At 35.7% G+C, this 20,897-nt stretch overlaps 1 protein-coding gene across 5 annotated transcripts in view; it reads right to left on the reverse strand.

Moving 5' to 3' along the window:
* Positions 1-20,897, reverse strand: part of RBMS3 (RNA binding motif, single stranded interacting protein 3) — an 822,470-nt gene that overhangs the window by 603,704 nt on the left and 197,869 nt on the right. For all 5 annotated transcript variants that reach the window (XM_011985518.1, XM_011985510.1, XM_011985488.1 and 2 more), the window contains exon 3: positions 2,772-2,830. In XM_011985518.1, the coding sequence (XP_011840908.1) occupies positions 2,772-2,830 (59 nt within the window). The remainder of the gene's footprint in view (positions 1-2,771; positions 2,831-20,897) is intronic.

The following is a 20,897-nucleotide window of genomic DNA, read 5'->3' on the forward strand; positions in this document are numbered from 1 at the left end:
GCCTCACAGGTTCACACCATTCTCCTGCCTCAGTCTCCCAAGCAGCTGGGACTACAGGCACCCGCCACCACGTCCGGCTAATTTTTTATATTTTCAGTAGAGACAAGGTTTCACCGTGTTAGCCAGGATGGTCTCAATCTCTTGACCTCGTGATCCACCCACCTCGGCCTTCCAAATTCCTGGGATTACAGGTAAGAGCCACCATGCCCGGCCTAACCGCTGTCCAATTTCTTACAGATGCCTTTCTATAAGTGATTTTCCTAGGCTGTTCCACAGCCCCTTCTTTCCTCCCTCCCTCTCTTCCTTCCTTTTTTACCTCCTTCTCTTACTCCTTTTCTTCTTCCATATTTATTGGTGAGGTCATTATTCATATCACTAGAGATAAAAGTATTTTGAAGCAGCAAACTCAATATTTTCATATTTATTTGAAATCTATGTATTTGTAAGATTATACTAATATATAATGTTCACAAAATGTTGATATTAAAAACAGAGAGATGTAAATTCTAATATTTTCTTTTAGTATCTCCAATAAACAGTCTTGTATCACCCTTCACACATCCCACTTTGGAGATAAGTTTTCTACAGTACACAGGCCCTGTTTCCACTGATTTTAGGAATCTCTCCACAGAAAGAGAAAATTAAATAATCTGTTGCAAAAAAAAAAAGTGTGGATAGGGATTTTAGGAGCTGAGGTAAGGATACCTATAGTATAATTCATCCTGATAAACACTCACACTCCCAGTATATAATTTGCTTATGGAGACCCTGACCACCCATTTTCAGTTACATCCCTTTTTCTTCAAACCTTCACAATTATAGAAGGGTACAGTTTTTGCATATTGGCAATTTACATTTTCATGGTCTTCAGTGTTGTACTGTAATCATAGACATCTGCATGCTTGAGCAAAACTCCGCATAGGGAAGTATCCCTTCATATTGACCATTCCAGTTATGAATCTATCTATTGAGGTTTCCAGGTGTTGCTTATCTGTGCAGCATTTGTGCTCCTGATTGGTGCTTGACCAGTATTATGAACTGCCTGACCTAAGACTTTGTATATGGGCTGGGCAGGTCTAGATGCAATATAATTAGCATTCTAATGCTTCAAACATGTCACATGCTTCCCACAGGCCAAGACTGACAGAACATCCCTTCGTCATGGCCCAGCTTTCTTCTTACATGTTCTCCAAGTTCTCAGCTGCCCACCCTAATTCACTCCACTCCATTTCCCCTTCTACACATTATTCCTTGGTAATCTTATCTACTCCCTTGACTTCAGTCAGCATCTGTAGCCCTGGACTTTCTGACAGTTCCCTCTTTGACATCTCCCACATGGTTGCCATGCCAGAGGCTCTAACTCAGCATGTCCAATACCTTCTCCCCAAAACCTACTACTACTACTTCTGGACTTCTTACTTCAGCAAGTGGCACGGGCATCTTTCCCAATCAGAAGACTCAACATGGAGTCAATAGCCAACTCTACCTTTAAAAACTTTCATGGTGAACCCCTTTCTATTATCCTAATAGTAATAGTTAAGCTGATTTTTTTTTCTAATTTCTCTCTTGTACTATGGCTTTGAAGCCTACATTTTTTTTGTTGTTGTTTCTTCCACTCTCTCCTTTTATAATTCAATTTCACACACTTTTGCTGAAATAACTTTACTAAACACCTACATAATCATATTTTGTCTTCTCAAAAACTACTAAGAGATCCATGTTGCATATAGAATTAAATGTAAAATATCCAGGATATCATTTAAAAACCTACAAAATTTTAACCTGTCCTTATTGGTCCTTGTTTTTTCTGTCCTTATTGGTACTTTTATTTATTTTTTTTTTTTGAGAGGGAGTCTTGCCTTGTAGCCCAGGTTGGAGTGCAATGTAGTTCATTTCTAAGTTTATAGAAGACATGGAATGTTTTTATTTTTTTTAACTGCTGAATTGAATCTGACTACCATTATGCAAGTAGGTAAGGAAATACATATACAGGAGTTTCTTAGTGTTCTTTCCTAAAACTTGTGCACATTATATTCGTATATGGAATAGGGGCAGTGTTTAGAATGAACGTGGCTCTACTATACTTCTTGATTTCAGTGTTACTTCAAAGACTAGATTAAAGGAACAACAAACAACATGTTATATGAAGCATTCTAATTTTCTGAGTCACACAAGAGAGACCATACAGGTTCCACAATTAATTTAATGCAACTTTTAAAAGAACACAGGATTCCCAGACATGAAGAAACATGAGCCACAGATATAGTCAGATGACTTCAGAAGTATTTCCAGGAAAACCGAAGTCTGTCTTAATAAGATACCAACTCTGAAATCCCATGAGATGCTTGTAACTGAAGCTTAATACAATAGGCCCATCAGTAAATTTATTCCTAGCCAACCAAATGTTGCTAAAGCTTTAAAGAGCAGATAAATTGAAATGTGTTTTGCATGGGGAAGTTTTCCCCAGAGTTCCTCATTTTTATATAGGAAATCAATTTGCATCACTGATGATACCATTCACATCAGACACCCCAAAGTTGTTAGGAGGTAATTTAGTTTTATGCTGAAGCAATTTGATACTTGTTCTGATTTGTGATTTTCATTTTGTTTGCTAATGAAAAAAATTAATGAGCAATGTTACTAGAAATACAACTTATCAAAACATTGGCACTGTGATCACTGCGGAGCTGGTACCTGGACCTCTACAATGGAAGAGCCATTAATCAGATAGCATAGGCAAAATTTCAGGGTACAGATGCCCTTACACATACCTTTGCACTGATTTGTGTTTTTGTCAAGAATAGCCTTTGTAGATACAATTTTTCCATACCTGAAAGAGAGAGAGAAAAAAAATCCATGTTATTGTAACCCAGTGAAGACACTTAAAACACCCTAATGAACATCAGGGCACACACAACTGAGCATGGATAAACCAAGAAAACAAGCTCTGAATTCCTATTTCACACCTGGATGATTTCCTTTCACCAGCTCTTCTTTATAACTTAGGAATGTTCTTCCCTATGTAAGCAATGGGTTGAGCTTCAAAAATAAACTTGTCAGGTTGTCACAAGCAGCCAAAAGAAGATCGCATGTGATTGTGATCACAGTAAATCACACTCTGTGGATCCATGGAAGAAAGCATGGACCTTGGTGGTAGACTGAACAGGGTTTGCATCCTGCTCTGACTCTCACCTTGTGTTGTAACACTATAGAGTTTAACCCAACTTCACTAAGACACAGTTTCTTCATCTGTAAAAATGAGAAGCTAAATATGTCAAATCTCCTAGTTCAATCAACATTTATATCTTTGGGAATATTAGACTCCAGGAGAAGAGTAAAATGAAGGTAAAATGGGGTAAGGTAAAATGGGGTTTACCTAAGGTGCTGAGGACAGTGGCCGACACAGAGCAAGTGTTATCAATGTTAGCTCTTCTTCCAATGATGCTGTCCCTGCTATCAGCTATATAAAAATGTCTCCAACCCTTTGGCATTCTCTGAGAATGATGAAAAGTGGAAGGGGGTAAAGATTCTGTCCCAAAAGCTTCAAACGTTACTACTTAGACTGTCAAAATCTTCCACTGAGAAAATTGACATGTAAAATTATTTGCTAAAAGATAATTACATTTATACTTTACATTGTTAGTTTTAAATGTTAGGGATTTCATTATGTTCTCACTCTACCTAGTTGTACAGATACTCACCCATTCAAAGCTTTTTTGTTTGTTTCATATAATCAAAATGACTATTACCTCACGCCTATTACCACAAGAGATTATTCCCTTTAAAGACTCCCAATCCTCCCTTTCCCATCTCCCCCAAAACACTCTTTTTGGAGCTCTATTTCACCCTAAGAGTTTCTCTGTGGGGAAAATAACCAGTAAAATAATATCATATTTGAACAGTCTCTTTTCTAGACAATGATTCATGGTACCTACAATCATGCCCATTAGAAAGCTGTAATGTTAGCTAAGTTTGAGCTATTAAGTTAAATAAATATTTGCAAAATTATATGTATTTTAGAGTAGAAAATAAGGGAAAAGAGAAGAAAATGTCACTGCATCTTTTTTTTCCCCACACCAAGCATCATTAATACAATATGTGAGAAGCAAAAATCAGAAAAAGAAAAAAAATTAGACAGGTATAACTATCTTACACGAGACACATAAACCCTTAAGACAAAAATCCTTCTTTATTGGTTTATAAAGGTGTTCCTGAAATTTTTATATAAGAACCTTCTAAATTGAAATTTAGTTCTGTCTTAAATATGAAATTAAACGTTACTGTGTTTCATGGTGGATTTCATCTCACAACTGGACTATTAACAATAGTCAATGGCATGCATATTGTCCTACTGTATCAATCTTACAAGAATGTCCTCTACTTCATTAAATGTAGTATATGTAATCATTTTTACAGCAAAAAAAAAGTCAAATGTTTTCTTATGGAAAGCATTTGTGAGTATTTTGACAAGTAACATTTTTATAAACAAAGAAGAAGAATTTTATTTCTCAGAAATTATTACAATATTACTATCAATGGAAAATCACACACACAGTCCAAAAAAGCAAACTGTGCTATTTCTTAACTTCCCTATTTCTAAACACTCTCTAGGCAAGACTTCCCAATAGCACAGAATCACAAAACAATGGAACACAACTCAGAGTACTTGACACAATCTCTACTATGACTGGAGTACTAGGAATTTCATTCCATGGCTCCGTTACAACATTCTGCATTAACAATTAATTTGCAAAGCTAGGATATGCTTTAAACAACAAGAGAAGGTACTTAATGGGCCACTGGTTACAGTTCATGTCTGAACTCTCAGGATGACGAACAGGTACTTTCTGCATGACTGGCTCTGTATTCTTTGTGATCTGCAAAGTCAACAACTGATGTAGATAAATAAGGTTTAGATTTTTTTTTTTTAAAGACCTAACCACTATAAACACAAGTCCCACGAATGTAATACACCTATGAAATTATGCTTTTATCAAAGTATACTAGCAGATTAGAATGAAAACTACAGATTAAAAGTACACAATTTTATACACTCTGGAGGAAAATAAAAATTTCTGAAGTAAAAAGTGTTCCTTCATGTATATAACCTCATTTACTTACTCTTTCCCTTCTTAGGGTTTAGATCAAGACCTTACGTCTTCATAAAGTTTTTTCTTCAACTATGCCATTCACCAGTGGAAAAAAAAATCTAATAATAGAGAAAATTATGTGACCAAATTGCTGAATAATGCCTGGAAATAGACACCTGAGCACCAGTCCCATGTGCCTCCTGGCTCCAGAAGCTTTCAGACAAATCCAATTCACTTCTCTATCCTTTCATTTCTCACAGCTAGAGGAGATAAAATACTATCCACGGTCTACTTCCTCGGGGGTTTGAACTTCTCAGGGGAAACAAATAAATCAAGTAAATACATTTTATACTATAGTTCTTTCCATGTGGGCCTTCTCTAGCCAGTGTAGGATCTTCCTAATACAACATTGTAAAGATGCTTTTTGGCGACTCCATACCTACATATTCACCAACTAGCCTGAGTGCTCATATATTCTACAAATATAGCCAGGTCTCTAATGACATTTTCTTTATATTCAAATACAGCCAGGTCTCTAATAAGATGTCATATATTCTATTTTCTTTATATTCTAAGAGTACGCTTTAAAAGAGTAGCCATTCTACATTAACTATTTGCTTATTATATTTTTGAGTTTTCATAATTGAATTTTATAAATTTATATATTGTCTATCAATTCTTTAAAACACTTTTACCCTAGCTTGTCAATACAATTTTCATATTTAATTTTTTAAAAGAACTAGCCAGTTATTTTCTGGCATTTATTCTTAGTCTTAAACAGCATCTGAGTCAAACTATATTTGTTGATACACTTGATTATTCCACATACAAGCCTAATTTAAACTAACGGCATCTTTTATTTTCAAAGTTGAAGAGAAAATAGAGCTATTATGGGTCTACTCTTCATGAATTATGAAGACATCAAATTGGTGGGATCCTTCAATAAAGAATTTATTTTTAAACCCTTTTGCTGAATCACCCACTGTGTATATTAATTCAAAAAATACAGGCAGAGACTGAAAATAGAGTCTCCGCAGTCAATTAACTCTCAGCTAACTCATTTTTCACAAGCCTTCTATATTGATACCAGACTAGAAAAAGGTATCACATTTATTTAATGGATGAAACATTATCCTTTTAGCAAATGTGGTTGTTTGCCTACTTCTAGATGGCTCATTCATTCTTTGGCATTTGGGGATGGTAATGGAGCATATCTGTAGCTTCAGGGACCCAGTTGGAATGTGGTAGGGCTATCTCTCTAATGGAATACATCAGCCAGATTTCACCTACAAGTTTACAACCCATTTATATTCTGAAGTATTAACAAGTTCAATCTACAAATGAGTAATCAAAGCCATGCACAATTGTTATGGACTGAATTTTGTCCCCTCAAAATTAATATGTTAAAATCGAAATCCTCACTACCTCAGAATGTGACTGTATTTGGAGACAGAGTCTTTAAAGAGGTAATTAAGGTAAAATGAGGTTATACGATAGGCCCTAATCCAGTATGATTGTTGTCCTTATAAGCAGAGACAGGCATAAAAAGACTATGTGAAGTCATAGAGAGAAGGCAGCCATTTACAAGAAAAAGAGAAAGGCTTCAGAAGAAGCAATGGTGCCAATACCTTGATCTTGTATTTCCCACCTCAAAACTGTGAGAAAATACATTTTCATGAAGTCACCCAGTCTGTGGTACTTTGTTATGGCAGTCCTAACAAACTAACACAATAATCTTCTCTCCAAGGCCTCCTGAGCTTTGCAAAAAGGAACAGAGGTGAGAGGATTCATCAGACAAGACTCCTTTTTAAAGTGCTTTGCTCAATGATTTGTCCCCTCCAAGCTCTTACCTAAGACCTCCAAGCTCTTTCTCATCTAACATTTGTGTATGATAACAGAAGCCTAGAAGTATCACAGTGTTACAAAGAGTAGATAACAAATAATCCAGAACCTGGTCCTTGGTCTTATAATCTGGGCAGTGTTTCTTTCCCCCGAGAGATAGTCAAACTCTGTAATCATGCATCTACGCCAAATAAATTTTACATGTCTATTGTGAAAAGTAAAACGTCTTTTATTAACATACTACTGGGGCGAGTACCTTACAAAGAACACAAAATAAGAATATCTATGTGGGAGATTTGGAGAAAAGTGCCTAGAAGAGGAAGTGTTTGAAGAAGGGGCAATATTTTATCAATGAGGAATGATTTTTATATGTCTTAGAGATTAGAAAAACAATTGTTAAAAAAAATGAGTCTTTTTTCAGGTCAGTGTATTACTACTTAGCAAATTTCTATTTTCATGCTACAAATAGCTTCACCAGGAACCTAGGAGTACAAGCAGCATTTCAAGTTTGATATACTCAAAGAAAGTGGTTCTCCATGTTTAACGGGCAGCTGGACCTCTTAGGGGGCTTATTAACACAGGTTGCTAAACTCCACCCCCGGAAATCTGACTCAGTAGATATGAGGTGGGCCTGGAGAATTTGCATTTCTAAGAAGATCCCAGGTAAGGGTGATACTGCTGATGATGCTTTGAGAACCACTGCTCCAAAAGACTAACACACAAACAGCAAAGAGGTGGTTTGTTATTTGCAATACTCCAGAGACTGAAGACTAAAGGAACTTTCTTTTTTGAGACGAGGTCGCTCTGTCGCCCAGGCTGGAGTGCAGTGGCGCCATCTCCGCTCACTGCAAGCTCTGCCTCCTGGGTACAGGTCATTCCCCTGCCTCAGCCTCCTGAGTAGCTGGGACTACAGGCGCCCACCACCATGCCCTGCTAATTGTTTGTATTTTTTTTAGTAGAGACGGGGTTTCACTGTGTTAGCCAGGATGGTCTCGATCTTGACTAAGAGAAGTTTCTATCGATATGGGGAACAACTTTTAAAACTTCAAACAAATTTTTGTTCATATAATACTTTAAATTGAAAATGGTAGGCTGGGGGCAGTGGCTCACATCTGTAATTTCAGAACTTTTGAAGGCCAAGATGGGTGGATCACGAGGTTTGGAGTTTGAGACCAGCCTGACCAATGTGGTGAAACACCATCTCTACTAAAAATACAAAAATTAGCTGGGCGTGGTGGTGTACACCTGTAATCCCAGCTATTCAGGAGGCTAAGGCAGGAGAATCACTTGAATCTGGGAGGCAGAGGTTGCAGTGAGCCAAGATCGTGCCACTACACTCCAGCCTGGGTGACAAAATGAGGCTCCGTCTCAAAAAGAAAGAAAGAGAGACAGAGAGAGAGAGAAAGAAAGAGAAAATTGTAGTCTGTGTATTTTTTCAGAGTTTTGCCTGACGATATTCTTCATTTAGCCAAATATAGTAACAACTTACAACTCAAATATAGCTGTCTTGAAGTTTGTTTTCAGATACCTTCTAGAAACAAAGTCCAAAGAAAACATTGGCAATGCCTATGTAAATCTCTTCTGCCACTTGAAATAACTAGTTGCTAAGTAGTAGTTTGACTGAATTAGAGTGAAAATCGTGTGAGAAAAATGGCAAGCAGATAATGATTATTAACTGGTTTGTGCCTTACTTGTTCTTTAATTAGAAATAGATGTAAATATGGCACAAAAATAGCAGGCCAAAAATGCATACTTTCAAGTTCTTAAATCAAAAGAAAATCAATTATTTGCTAGTTTTCAGAATTAGTAACTCTTGGGTTATACTTTAGGTTATATAGTTGGATTATGTAGTTTGGGGATATATATAAGCTGTCACCTTAGCAAAAGTTTATGAGAAAGGGATTTCCATACCAATAGAGTCAGAAACCTTGCATGCATCTGAGTACCTTCTACAACTGATTCCAGTGCATTTCGGCATATTTAATATTCTTTAATATTTGGACAACTAGTATAGAAAGAGGATGAGGTTTAGAATCAACTAATATAGACTTGAATCTGAACTCTCCACCCACATGACCTAGGGCAAATTACTCAACCCCTCAGCACCTGTTCCTTGATCTGTATGATTACTATGTTCCGTATTCTATAGCAACTGTAAAAATGAAATAAAATAGAATGTATTAAAACTCCTAGCACAATGTGTGACATGTTAAAATTGACTCCTTTCTCTTATTAAACCCTCCCTTATTACCTATACATTTAGTGTATAGCATAAAATAATAACTCAGATACTACTATCTTATGATCATTTGATAAAGCCAGAATGTCCCAGTTCAATGTTTCCAGAGGACCCAAGAAAGCACATGATTTAGCATTTATGCTTTCTAATTTGTACTCCAAGTCAATTCACAGTTTTCTCTTCACTCACTTAGTCTCCTTCTGACAATATCTAGTTACTTGCTCAGACTGTTCTCCAGGCCACTTGAATGCTGTCTCCACTACCTTCCCACATGCTTGTCCCTCCTAATCTTTCCACCAGGATCCACCACTCTACTTCAGTACCTCTGTTCTACCCTGTTTTCTATTGTCTCCTTTCCTGGCCATCATCCAAGAAAGCCATTAAACCTGGTCGACTACATGTTGACCCTGGCATTTCTTGGTTCTCACTGCCATCAACTCCTCATTTATTCATGCATAATTTTGAACAGTACCCCATCTCCAGAACCATTTGCCTTCTAGAGCCTAACCATGTAGTATCAATTCTCAAGTTCTTATGTAAGTGGCTTTCAGATTTTGGAGGTTTTAAAGGTCTCTCAGGAATTCATGGGTCTCCCTTTCAAAGTCTCTCATCTCCGCCCCAGTGTGTTTCATTTAGCTGGCACCTACTTTTATAACACTTCCTAGACACTAACCCTTTTTCTAAGTTCTCTACCTTTTTCAACTCATGTTAATCATTGCAACAAACCCCTGAGGGAGGCACTGTGTCTAGCTACATTTTACAAATGAGGACACTGCACCAGCCACAGGGTAAGTGACTTTCCCAGGGTCACGTGACTAGGAAGTACCAAAAGCAGGATCCAATCTCAGACAGACCAGCTACAGAGCCCAGGCTCTGCCAACACTTGCTGCCTCTCAGCTCTAGTGCCACCTGCCATTCTCCTGTCTCAAAAGAAGGCCTGCCTCTCCTTTTCTCCCCCATTAGTATTCATCCCTGTGATGTCTGTGACCTGTTCCCCTATCTCTCACCTATATTTCTCTGAAATGTACACGCTTCTTCCCAAATGCCAGGGCTCTTTCCCCTCTGCCTGCCCTTAAACATTTGCAAATCCTATCCATCCATACACTGGTTATCACAGGGTTTCTCTCTTTTCATTTACTGCTAGACTTTTCTTGAATGATTGCTCTATTCAAGCTGCTTCTTTCTTTGCATTATCCCGTTTCTGCTTAATTCCTAAACACTGACAATACTTTGAAAAGTGACCAGTAACTTCCTAATTGGTAAAAATATTCAGTTACTAGCATTGACTTCTTGGCACCATTTGGTCTCCGAAATAGCTTCCTCTTGAAATATCCTTCCCTTGGGATTAATGAATTACCTTCACCTGTTTCTTTTCTTTTCTTTTTTTTTTTTCTTGCCTATACTTTTTCCCTTATCTCCATCACTTACCCCTTCTCTTCCACCATGTTCCAGAGAGTGTGTGTAGATGAAGCTTAATCCTCAGTCCACTTGAGTTTCAGTGCTACAATGTGCATTACACTAATAATTCTCAAATTGTAATGTGCATTAGAACATCTGGGTGGCTTCTTATAACTCTGGGGCCTCAACCCCAGAGTTTCTGATTCAGTTTGTCTGAGACTGGGCATGAGTTGATCCCAGGATCACAGTATAAGAACAACTGTATTATAAATATCCTTTATTTTCATGCTTTGAAGTCCCATTTTTTTGTGTTTCACTCTCAAAGTTTCTTCTCCAGATCTGTCTTCACACTCAATCCTCAGTCCTGAATATCCAGTTAATTAGATATTTCTTCCTGTATGCTGAATGATCATCTCAAATGACACAACAAAGTTTAACTCACTATCTTCCCCTTTTTCTTTTCTCTGAAAGTATTTTTAGGGCAGAAACTAATCAGGTATTGAAATGGATACTGGATAGAGACTGTGATGGCCTGGAGAACTTAAGCTTCAACTGAAGGGATGCCTGCTTGTCGGCTCAACCAGTATTACCATGAACAAATATAATCCCAGCATTTGCAGGCCTTCTGATTTTTTTTTGAAAGAAATTGATTTTTAGGCAAAATTTCCCAATTTTTTAAGGTTGGCTTAGAGATTTTACAAAGCAATGTAAAGGCCAAATAAAAAAATGTCTAAGTTGAGTGAGCCTGAAGACTCTGTTTGTGATCTTGGCACTATTGTCTAATTTCCCCTTTTCTTGCTAAATAATACAGGTCCTTCAAAACTTAACTGCGTGTTTTGGCTTATTTGATCACCGGTTATTTCTCTCAAATCTGAATAGCTGCTGTGCTCACAGTCTGTATGAAATCACCTAGTACTTTATTTATATATTTATTATTTGATGTGTTGTCTGTTGTTTCCCCCATGAGATTTTCTCTTCAATGAGACCTTCATTTTAAAGAGGCTCAGATCAGAATAGAGCGTGATGCATAATAAGCCTCCACGAACATCTTTAAATTTCTCAGTAATTTTTATGGACCTGACAACATTTCCCAGATCAGAAACACCCACTAATGATTGGACTACACGTATATACACATTGTATGTTTTATATATATACACACACACACACTCACACATACACATATACATTATATATGCTATTAACTAAAAACCTGCTATGTGACAGAGAGCAGTAGATATTTTATTGCACATTCTCATGCCTACATAATTAATTGATATTATTTTCATTTATTTAACATGAAATCATTAAATTTAGGTATATTAAGTTACCTGGCTAAGTTCATGCAGCACTTAAGTTATATTGCTTATAGTTAAATTCAATTACATTTGGCTTCCAAAGCTCTACTCTTTCTTTGATTTCATGCTGTCCCTATGTATAGTAAATAAGCTCAGATAAAACTCAGTCCTCTGGCCAGTCAAGATGCCACACACACACACACACACACAAAAAAAAATGTGTAAGGTTTGCAAATTTTGGACATGACTAGTCCTTTAAAACGCAGACAAATTACCAACATTCTTTGGAAATAATATAGCTGCATATTTACCACTGCTTGTTAGAACTTCCTTTTAAAGAAACTTGTTCCTTGAAGCAGCTTATGGCTTCACAATATGTAGCACATTCTAGTACAACTGTGTATCCAACATCAACTGAATACATAATGGAAAACATAGCTTCACAGCAGATTTTACATTTGCTATTTGAGAAGACATCAAATCTGATTCTGAAAATCCTGACATCATCTACAGTCTCAGTTTTAAGAGAAAACTCCATTAAATCTGCAACATGTGTAGCCATTTTTAGAGCCACATTTCAGTAGAGTGGAAGTCAGCAGTTTATAACACATTCTTGGTGCTTCAATATGAATGTTTGTGTTTTCCCAAAATTCATCCGTTGAAACCCAATCACTAATATGATGGTGTTAGGAAATGGGGCGTTTGGGAGGTGATTAGGTCATGAGGATGGAGCCCTCAAGAATGTGATTAGTGCCCTTACAAAAGAGGGCCCAGCAAGCTGCCTTGTCACTTCCATCATGTGAGGACAAAACTGGAAGGCACCCTTTAGGAACCAGACAATGGAGCCCTCATTAAACAATGAACCTGCTGGTGCCTTCATCTTGAACTTCTCAGCCTCCAACACTGTGAAATATAAGTTTCTATTTTATATAAGCCACCAGGTTTGTAGCATTTTGCTATAGCAGCCCAAATGGACTAAGGCAGTTGGTTCTCACTGTATCTGCAAGCACAGTTCCAAACCACTTATTAGATTTTGAAATAAGTTATATGTTGCTAATGAGGTGGTAGCTCCCAAGTCTGGCATTGGTCACTTAGTTTCATTCTAACCTCCTCCAAATTGTCTTTGGGCTGGGTGTGGTGGCTCACACCTGTAATCCCAGCACTTTGGGAAGCCAAGATCAGTAGATGACATTAGTTCAAGAGTTTGAGACCAGCTTGGGCAACATGGTGAAATCCTATCTCTACAAAAAAAATTTCCAAACTTTGGCCGGGCTTTTTGGGGCTTTCCGTTGTTCCCGGTTCTTTGGGGGGTTGGGTTGGGGGGTTCCGTTGGGCCCGGGGGGCGGGGTTTGCGTTGACTTGGGTTGGCCGCCTTGCCTTCCGGCTTGGTTGCCGGGTTAGGCTCTTTTTTCAAAAAGGAAAAGGAAAAGGAAAAATTAACCTTTTTTTTTTTCCTTACCTTCTTTTTCTTCTTCTTTCTTGACTTGCGTTTTTTTTTTTTTTTTTTTCTCATCCTTAAGTAGCTAATTTTAATTCTAGTTATGATCCAATGGTATTTTGGGCATATCTTTGTTATTAGAGATGGCAATTGGATCATTAATCGTATCAATGATAAAATGCTGTATTTTATTATTACTGTATTGTACTTTACTATGTTGTATCTTTTTTTATCCTAACAGTGGAGTTATTCAAACCTTACACACAGGACTCAATATATATTCATTAAATGAGTGAATAGATTAGTGAATACCGTATATTACACCTTGAACATTAAACAAGATGGTTAGGATTGCTATGGGAGTCAAGTATGTCTAGATGCAGTGGTATGTCTCCTGTTCTGCAAAGTGACAAAGTGCATACTCTGCTGATAAAGATACATTGCTTTTTATATATTCTGTTGAGCACATTTCCTTCATTTCATCCACAAAGAGAGTGAGCTATAATATCACTCAAGGGTCAAACTAGAAAAGAGTTTAAAAATACTGATTGTAAAATACTTTATGAAACTGTATTATTTTAAAACTACAAGGACACTCAAAGGAAAAAAAAATGAGTTTAAATGCTAAAAGAGAAATTCCGTGTACTATAGCAGCTGCTGTAAGCTTTTTAATAGATACACAGTTTTGAGTATTACTATAAATGCCTAATACAAATAACTCACTGATGTCTGTAAAAGAATGACAGTTTTGAGATGTCTGTAGAATCTTTCTGAGCTTCGTAACACTTAAATTGCATTTCTGTGATTAAGTAATACAAGAATGCATGCTTCATTTAAAGATTCAGAACCCACAAAAGGCAAAATACACAAAGCTATATAATACAGAAATAACTAGTTCCATGAAGGTGATTTCTATTTTTTTTAAAAAATTACATACATAGAGAAAGCAGAAAATATAAAATCAAGGCCAACTTTAATTCAAAACAACTCTGTTTTTCTTATTTCTAAAAATGTATAAAATGAAGTACCCATGTGAAAGAGTCCACAGCTATTTTATCAATACATTAATCTCCTCCTATTAAATTTTGAGATGCATACTAGGTAAAGCTGTTATTTGTCACTCCAAAAGATCAATCCTTGTGGAACTATACCAGGGAGTCCATTGTCCAGTCTTTAGTTAAATACTTCATAATCGCATAAATCAATGGCGTAGTTCAACTACCTATGTGAAAATTATTGGCTTTATAGACTCTTTATAATCCAGAGAACTTTAGAAATTCTATGTAAAATGTATATAACGACCTCACTGGTAGTGAGGTAGGTGAGAAGACCTAAAAGAGTATGTAAAGTCTTCTAGCTCAATAATAGGCTTATAGTAGATACTCAAAAACAATAGTTGCTGGGGTCATGCACAATCTTTTAATTGCTTATTGGTCAGAAATTACAGACTTATGTTATAATTAGATTCCATAAAGCATAATCAAGAAACTGAGTAGACTGCAAAGTTTGTGTAATGCTGTCTCAAGCAAAGTATCAGTGACTTCTGGTTCACTTATTTGCCTTAATCCTTCTCATTACTGCAGGCCTGCACACTCCCCTGAGTGCATGCCTTTCATTCCACAGGGAGTCAGTGGGGATGTTTTACATGACAAAGAACACACCTAGGATGCCTTTTGGTTTGTGCCATTTAGGAGGGTCATGGGATAAAGGAAGAATGCAAGAAAAATTCAGCTGCTCCCTGCATGCCAGGAAGAATATAATGTCGTCTTGTAGATCTTTTTACCAGATCAACTCTTATTTAATAAGCTTAAATATACTCATCTAACTTCCAACACAAGGCCCCACATAATGCTCTCAATATGACCTGATTTCTGTACTCTCACAATCCAAAGCTCTGTTTTCATACTTTCTTGAAATATCTATGACTATGAATCTTTGTATTTAGGCACCCATCACATCCCATAATCCTTTAGAAGATACCTCATGCTTTATACATTTATGATGCAAAGGATATTTATGTCTAGTAGATATACCGTAAACATTTCATGGTTTGGTAATGTTCCTGGAGGAAAGATGAGACCAATCACTCTTAATTGTGGTGTAAAATAAGAAAAGGAAAAATTGGCTGGGCGCAGTGGTTCATGCCTGTCCCAGCACTATGGGAGGCTGAGCTGGATGGATTGCCTGAGCTCAAGGGTTTGTGACCAGTCTGAGCAACACAGTAAAACCCCATCCCTACTAAAACTACAAAAAATTAGCTGTGCATGGTGGTGTGCACCTGTAGTCCCAGCTACTCCAGAGGCTGAGGCAGGAGAATTGCTTGAACCCGGGAGGTGGAGGTTGCAGTGAGACAAGTTCACGCCATTACACTCCAGCCTGGGTGACAGAGCAAGACTCTGTCTCCAAAAAAAAAAAAAAAAAAAAAAAAAAAAAGGAGAAATTTATTAAAGCCAGTCACTTACTGACAAATGCATTGTACTTGACTAATTATTCTTCTTAATTTTGGTATTTAATTATGCCTTAAGCATCCATTAAAGACACTATTTATACCATAATAAACCTTTCATTACCATATGTATCACTTTGCTCAGCTGGGTTGCAATATTATCTCAGTGAACTACGCAAGAACCTTCTTATGTTTTAATAATTCTTTAGCCCTTCACAATGCTTCACATATCTTATTTATACTATATCAGTCAGGGGAGATACTAAGCTCAGATTCTCCTTCTATTCTTTATTTCCATCACTCCCCAATGTGACCCCTTAAATACAACCAAATTTAATCATGGGAAGTTTCTAAAATGTTCCCTGCTATGTTGCAACTCCATCAGCCAAGAATTTTCTTCCTTTCCACCTGCCTCTCTACTCAAAACTTCTTTTGTCTAATTTCTGTTTAATGGTCTCCTCTAGAAATATTTCACTCACCATCTTTCTTTTAGCTGAATTAAAAGCTTCTTCTAGACCAGTATGCCTCTTCGTAGCACTGTCCCTACTACATGGTAAGCACATACTTATTTCTGAGAGTTACTTGAAAACATAAATTGTGCCTTCCTTGTCTGTGTCACTCAGTCATCACACAAAACGCAGCACAAAATAGGTGTTCAACATACGTTGTAAAATAGGCAAAAATGAGGATGTTAATCCTATGTAAACAATCAAAAGAAAAGTTAAACTTGAATCTTTTTTCTGCTACGTCCATAACAGATAAAATTATTAGGGAAGCTGTGTTTCTTTTTTCTTGTAGTAATCTCTTGTACTAAACATACTATTTACAAATATAAGAATATTCATCAGCAGCCTAAAACCGGAAACTACCCAAATGCTCATAAATAATAGAACAGATAAATATTTTGGGTTTATTCAAACGATGGAATATCATACCATTATGAGAATAACAAACTAGAGCTACAGGCAACAATTGTGGGTGAATCCTCAAACAATGCAGAGCAAAAGACACCAGATAAACCAAAGTATATGGTCTACAATTGCATTTATATAAATTAATGTATTAGAAGTCAGGATCGTGGTTATCCTTGGCAGAGATGAAAAATTAGAAGAGGCACTGGGCGTGGTGGCTCACACCTGTAATCCTAGCACTTTGGGAGGCCGAGGCAGGCAGATCACTTGAAGTCAGGAGTTCGAGACCAGCCTGGTCAATATGGTGAAACCCCATCTCTACTAAAAATACAAAAAATTAGCCAGGCATGGTGGCAGGCGCCTATAATCCCAGCTACTCAGGTGGCTGAGGCAGGGGAATCACTTGAACCAAGATCATGCCATTGCACTCCAGCGGCCAGATTGACAGAGAGAGACTCCATTTCAAAAAACAAAAACAAAAAAAAAAAAAGAAAAGAAAAAGAGAGAAGAGACATAAAGGGTTTTTCCTACGCTGGTCATGTTCTGTTTCATGATTTGGCTGCTGGTTACATGGGTGTGTTCAGTTTGTGAAAATACAACAAGCTATATACTGACAATTAGTACAATTTTCTATCTACTTGCTACTTTTCAATAAAAATGTGCAGAAAATAGTAACATTGATGACAGAAGCTAACAATGTTTTCCAGTGAGGACGAGATACATAGAGATGGGGAAGTATGAAATTCTTTCTATTTATCATTCTCCCAGGAAATTTTACTGTTATGTTTAAAGTTCCTAAAATCTTTTTAAATTTAGAACCATTTGACACAAGCTGAATAAAGAAAAACTATGCAAATAGAAGAACACATTAGAGATGAGAATAAATAATCACATAACATACTGGATTTTATTGTATCTAAGAAGACATTTAGCCATATCAAATGGCAGTAATTACAAAAAAAAAACAACCCTAAGTCCTCATGATATAAAATTAATTATAGCAATGAATATAGTAGTTTTGAGATTTATAGTATATAACTTGTATGCCCATACATGTATTTATTTTTTACAAATAAGCCTGATTCTATTACCGGGTAGGTTCTCTTCAAGGCTACATGATTTTTCCCAACTGGATTACAGGCTGTGGTTACAGATGTGTATTACACAATGGAATTCACCTACCAACAAAATGAAATATATTCTGCTCAAGAGGTGACCTCTTGTTCGCTTGTCTTAACTTTAACCATGGGGAAGCCAAAGTAAAATTTAGTATATTTATGTAGTATGTGCTTTTCATATGCCACAGGAACATAATTGCTTCTACTTTCCTTAACATTAAATGAATGAAAAACTACATTTCATGCCCATAAATATTAAATTATCTTAACTGTCTTCAGCTTACTCCTTACCTGAGTACTGACATAAGTTGATTATTTTTGCCAATATAGAGGGAACATATCCCATAAACTCAGAGTTGGAAAATATAGAAAAACAGAAACATGTAAATTGGTTATAACTCCTTCACACAAAGACAGGCTATGTTGTTTTCTTTTCTATATATTTTTTTGTTTGTTTGTGTGTTTCACACAGTGGTAATCATATTACATAAATTATTTTGTATCTGGCGTTAACACTTTCTGTACCTGTCCACACGACTTTTAAGTTTGATCAGTGCCAAAAGCAATGTATTTAATATAAATATCTATTAGTACTCTTAGAAAATTTTTATCAGGGCAAGTTACATACACAAACAAGCAGGCAGCGAGTAAGCAGTAAGTAATGAGACTCACTGGGTGGTTTATAATTTACACACTTATGAGGGAATCATTAGTTATTATTAGTTATTAAATTTATTAGTGTGTTTATTGATTGATTGATTGTAATAAGTTACTAAATACCAAAAAATGTCAGGAATAGATGTGATAATTCATTTAATTCATTTCTACAGTCATATTTGTTTCAAGTAGGTCATCATTCCAGGGTATATAAGCATACCAATAAACTTCAAACTAATACAAGTATCAGCAGCTGATTTCTACTAACATACATGTCTACTGGTTATTTTATAATTAGTATTGCCATAAGTATCTTTTGAGCTAGCATACATTGCTTCCTTCTATAAATTACATGTTTCTCGAAAAAAAATGAGAAAGCATGGAAATCTGTGGTGTTTGTATGAATGTGTACTTATAGAAAGACTTATTCCTACAACCACTACAGTGGAGTCAATGAACAACTAGATTTAATCTTGTTGGAGAATAACTGATACAGCTATTTAAAGTTGTTGATACAATGAAATAATTCATTTACCACATGTAAGAAGTGACATGTCTTCTGAAGACTCAAAAGAATCTTTGAAACTATAGAGTTTCAACTGCATGTTAGGTAGTTTCTGGGTATTTTAAAGTATTTACTGCCAAATTGCAATTTTAAAACAAATAGATGTTCAAAAAAACTTAAAACATGTATTTTCTGCATCATGATAGGCAAAAGGCAAAAGTTGGGGGTTAGTCATGGGTATTTTTAAATTTTAGTTTATTTATATACAAATACTACCTTGTTTATCTGTGTTATAATTTATTATATTTCAGTATATTTAATTATTGAAGTTTAAATTAAATATAATCAGTTTATATTATGCTTTTATATTCTTTGGTCATTGAATTACACAATTGTATAATTTTACATAATATAGGGTTATATATTATATAATTTTATAAAATATAGGGTTATATATTATATAATTTCATGTAAATTATATAAATGTGTAAGTACATATTTCTATATACATGAGTATTAAATATGTGAGACTTTTTATAAATATATGAAAGATATAAAACACGACAGAATTTAAGAAATTCATGGCTTAGTTCTGAACTGTCTTCCTTGCCTCTGTCCAACCTCATTTCTTCCACTTTCCCTCGTAGACACTTTATCTACTTCCCTGTGTTCTGTAACAAAATATCCCTCGTCTTTCTTATTGTTGTCTTATATGCATATATATACATATAGCTTAGTTTTCCCATGTTAGTTGTCTATTTAAATGAACCATAGCTTACATATTTTACTACAACTTTTTTTTTACTTAACATTTTTAATCATGAATTCAACCATGATGGTGTAAAAGACTGTAATTCTGTTATTTTCACTGGTTTATAGAGTTCCATTAAACAAGTGATTCACAATTTATTTATCCTATCTCCCATCTGTTTTCACTTAGGTTTATCCAAACACCTTCCTTTTATTTTTGTCCTTATAAACATTGCTGTTATCAACATTCTCGTATCTATCTACTGGTAAAAATGTGCAGAAGTTTTATTAGGGTGTCTGCTCAGGAGTGGGATCGCTGAAGCATGCAGAACACGTTTCCCACAGTAGTTGTCTTACCAGCAGAATAATAGTTTCTCCACAGCCTTACCAATGTTTAACGATGCAGAATTCTTTAATATTTCCCATGCTATGAGTTAAAATGCTATCACTATTTGTAAGATTTCTAGGCTTTACAGAATAATTAATAATGCATTAATGAAACTTGATGGACAAATCTAAAGTAGGCATTTCAAGATAGGCCTCCCTGCTATTTACGAGAATGCTGAACTTTATTGAGTCATAAACTAGTTCCAATATATGGTCTGAGTTTTAGAAGGAACAAATGTTTGTAATATTATGTCCCACCATTTCGCTATAATTCACCATGCTTTTGGAGGAACATCTTGAGAGACAGAGAGACAGAGAGAGAGAGAGAGAGAGAGAGTGTGTGTGTGTGTGTGTGTTTGGTTATAATACAGACAAAAATAGCAACCAAAAAATGACTTTATCTAGAGAGCATCCTTGTTTCCAAACACTTTTTCTTTAGATGGTTCTGTCTCCATAAGATTTTTTGTTAATTTGAGGTAGCTTATTTACATTAGGTCTGGAGAAGATTTTTCTAGCTTAGAAAACCAATTTCATGAGACTGTCAAGCAAACATGAGTAAAAAAAAAAAAAAAAAAAAAAAAAAAAAAAAAAAAAAAAAAAAAAAAAAAAACAACAGAAAAAGGAAGCCAATTTTATATTAAATCAACTAGTTAGAAGAGTATGAAATAATCCAAGCAATAAATATTTAACAGTAACAATAAAACCATGTTTTTGGTGTTAATACAGCAACAAAATTAGAAGATACAATAAGCATCCATCTTAAGTTATTTCTCAAATATTATATATTATAAGGCTTTCTATATTAGAAAGCCCCGAAG

The sequence above is a fragment of the Mandrillus leucophaeus genome, unplaced genomic scaffold (genome assembly GCF_000951045.1).
Source record: "Mandrillus leucophaeus isolate KB7577 unplaced genomic scaffold, Mleu.le_1.0 Scaffold107, whole genome shotgun sequence".
Lineage (NCBI taxonomy): Eukaryota > Metazoa > Chordata > Mammalia > Primates > Cercopithecidae > Mandrillus > Mandrillus leucophaeus.